A 2,314-nucleotide genomic window follows, 5' to 3' on the forward strand; every position below is an offset into this window, starting at 1 on the left:
ATCTCCTACTGGGGATGTGCCCACAACCCAGGTACATGCCCTTGACCGGAATCGAACCTGGGACCTTTCAGTCCTCAGGCCGACGCTCTATCCACTGAGCCAAACCGGTTTTGGCTAAGGTACGAAATTTTTATTAAAACTTTTCTTACATACCGTTATATTGGCTGGGCCGCAAAAATATTCATTGTGAGCCGTGAGTTTGATGTGCTTACAAGTCTAAAGGATACATTTGATCTTTTAAATAACTGAGACAGAGTTCTACAATGTGTGTACCAGAATTTATTAATCATTTATTACTATCATATTAAGCATTTATTAATGTCTAACAATTAGTAAACATTAAGTTTTTTTTCTCACAAACTCAATTTTTCAGTGCCGGCCATTCACTAAAATTATAAAAAGTACATCTGCAAGCCAGATCCAGCCTGTGGTGTGCCAAATTATGACTGCTATGAATGTGTATTTAGCTCCTTTCATTTTGTGTTGCTTTCAGGTCATTCATTTTAGAGTATGTATGGTTCAGCATGTCCCAAATGATTTATTGTCTCATGTGCAATAAGTTATATTTATATTCAATTTAAAGTATACGTATACCATATAACTAAATGCAGTTAACAGTTCTTTTTTTTTCTTTAAAGATACTCTATGCAGGAAATGTATGATGTAGTAGCAGAAATGGAAGATTACAAGAATTTTGTTCCATGGTGCAAAAAATCCAATATAACATCAAAGAGATCCGGATACTGCAAAACACAATTAGAAATTGGATTTCCACCTGTAGTGGAGCGCTATACATCTGTAGTAACCATGGTGAAACCACATTTAGTTAAGGTAATTGTTTTACTTATTTTAAATATTTCCCAAATATTGATTATATAAAATGGGTTCAAGTGTAATTGATTTAAAAGATTTTCCTAAACTAATAGAAGAGGAGTAAAATAACCACTAACATATGAAAATGAGCTTTTTTTTCCTTCTTTCTGTTGAAGACTGTCACTCACAGGAAAGACTGGGCCACACAGTGAGGAATGTTTTAAGTTAATCTTTGCACCATTTTTTTTTTAAGGAAGGTACAAAAGATAAATGTGGAGGGCATAAATATTGCTATGGCCCTGCCATGTACCAGGTACTGAAATGCTAGCTGCTATTGCATGTGTTACATTAATCCTCTCACCCTTATCAGCAGAGGCTACACATATAGGAAAGGTACCGAAAAGGCAGGTTCCATGGGGTAATACCTGTTTCCTTTGAATTCCTAGAGTGTGGTGACACAGACTTTTACAGCTGAGTTATGTTTTGTGCCCACAGGATTAGGTGGTGATACCATTTTTTGGTAATTGGCCAGAGCTAAACACCTTTGTCAGTTCTTTGTCAGGCATTGAATGAATTGTAACTCATAGTAGAAAGCGTATGCTTGCTCAGTGAAGCTAAGACCTTCAAGTCCACCCTAGTCTCACTCTCAAACCTTGAACTCCACTTAAGAAACTGTGTTCCATTCTGGGATTTTGCCATTATTATGAATGTTTTAGAGTTTTTACCTACTATATGTAATTGCCTCTCTTATAATAGCTATAATTTAAATAGCTACTGATTGAGCTATTTGTAATACTTTAGTTGAATTACTCATTTAATCTTCACCACATTCCTTTGAGATTCAAATGTTATTGTTCTTATCGTATAGTTGAGCAAAATAAACCTCAGATGAGTTAGATAACTTGCCCAAAGTTATAAAGTTTTTATAAGACTCTGTAACTCAGTCTTTTTGATATCAATGAATATCTCTATAATCTTTATTCCCTGGCTTCAATCTCCTACCATTTAAACTCTTTTAACTTAAATCTTAAAATATTATAGGTGTCTAAAAGAACTCTAAAAAAAAAATCGCATTTTCTCCCTCTGGCTTTCTTCTCTTCCCTGGCTTCTTAACACATAGAGGATAAAGTCAGTCGTTTTATTGTCATGGGCCCGTCTACTCCACCAGCCTCCCTCACACACAATATTACAGCTAATGTTCAGGCAGTGCCGTACACCTTAAAGTCCCATGGATGTCCCATACGGTGCTGCTTCCACAGCCCCGTGCCTTTGCATGTTGTTCACTAGTCTACCTAGAATGAACTTGACTCCTTGCCCTTAATTCGTCAAATTCCAGCTGTCTGGTGTTGCTTCCTCCCTTTCCTTTCATATAGATAATCAGCTTCACCTCTGATTTCTCTGGGCTTTTTACATGCTTTATTTATCTCTTAATACTCAATGTAGCCGAAACCGGTTTGGCTCAGTGGATGGAGCGTCGGCCTGCGGACTGAAAGGTCCCAGG

At 36.9% G+C, this 2,314-nt stretch overlaps 1 protein-coding gene across 1 annotated transcript in view; it reads left to right on the forward strand.

Moving 5' to 3' along the window:
• COQ10B (coenzyme Q10B) overlaps nt 1–2,314 on the forward strand; it is a 14,636-nt gene that overhangs the window by 7,436 nt on the left and 4,886 nt on the right. Inside the window, exon 3 of the mRNA XM_006767083.2 lies at nt 639–831. Within this exon, the coding sequence (XP_006767146.2) occupies nt 639–831 (193 nt within the window). The remainder of the gene's footprint in view (nt 1–638; nt 832–2,314) is intronic.

The sequence above is a fragment of the Myotis davidii genome, unplaced genomic scaffold, assembly GCF_000327345.1.
Source record: "Myotis davidii unplaced genomic scaffold, ASM32734v1 scaffold221, whole genome shotgun sequence".
NCBI classification, from domain to species: Eukaryota; Metazoa; Chordata; class Mammalia; order Chiroptera; family Vespertilionidae; genus Myotis; species Myotis davidii.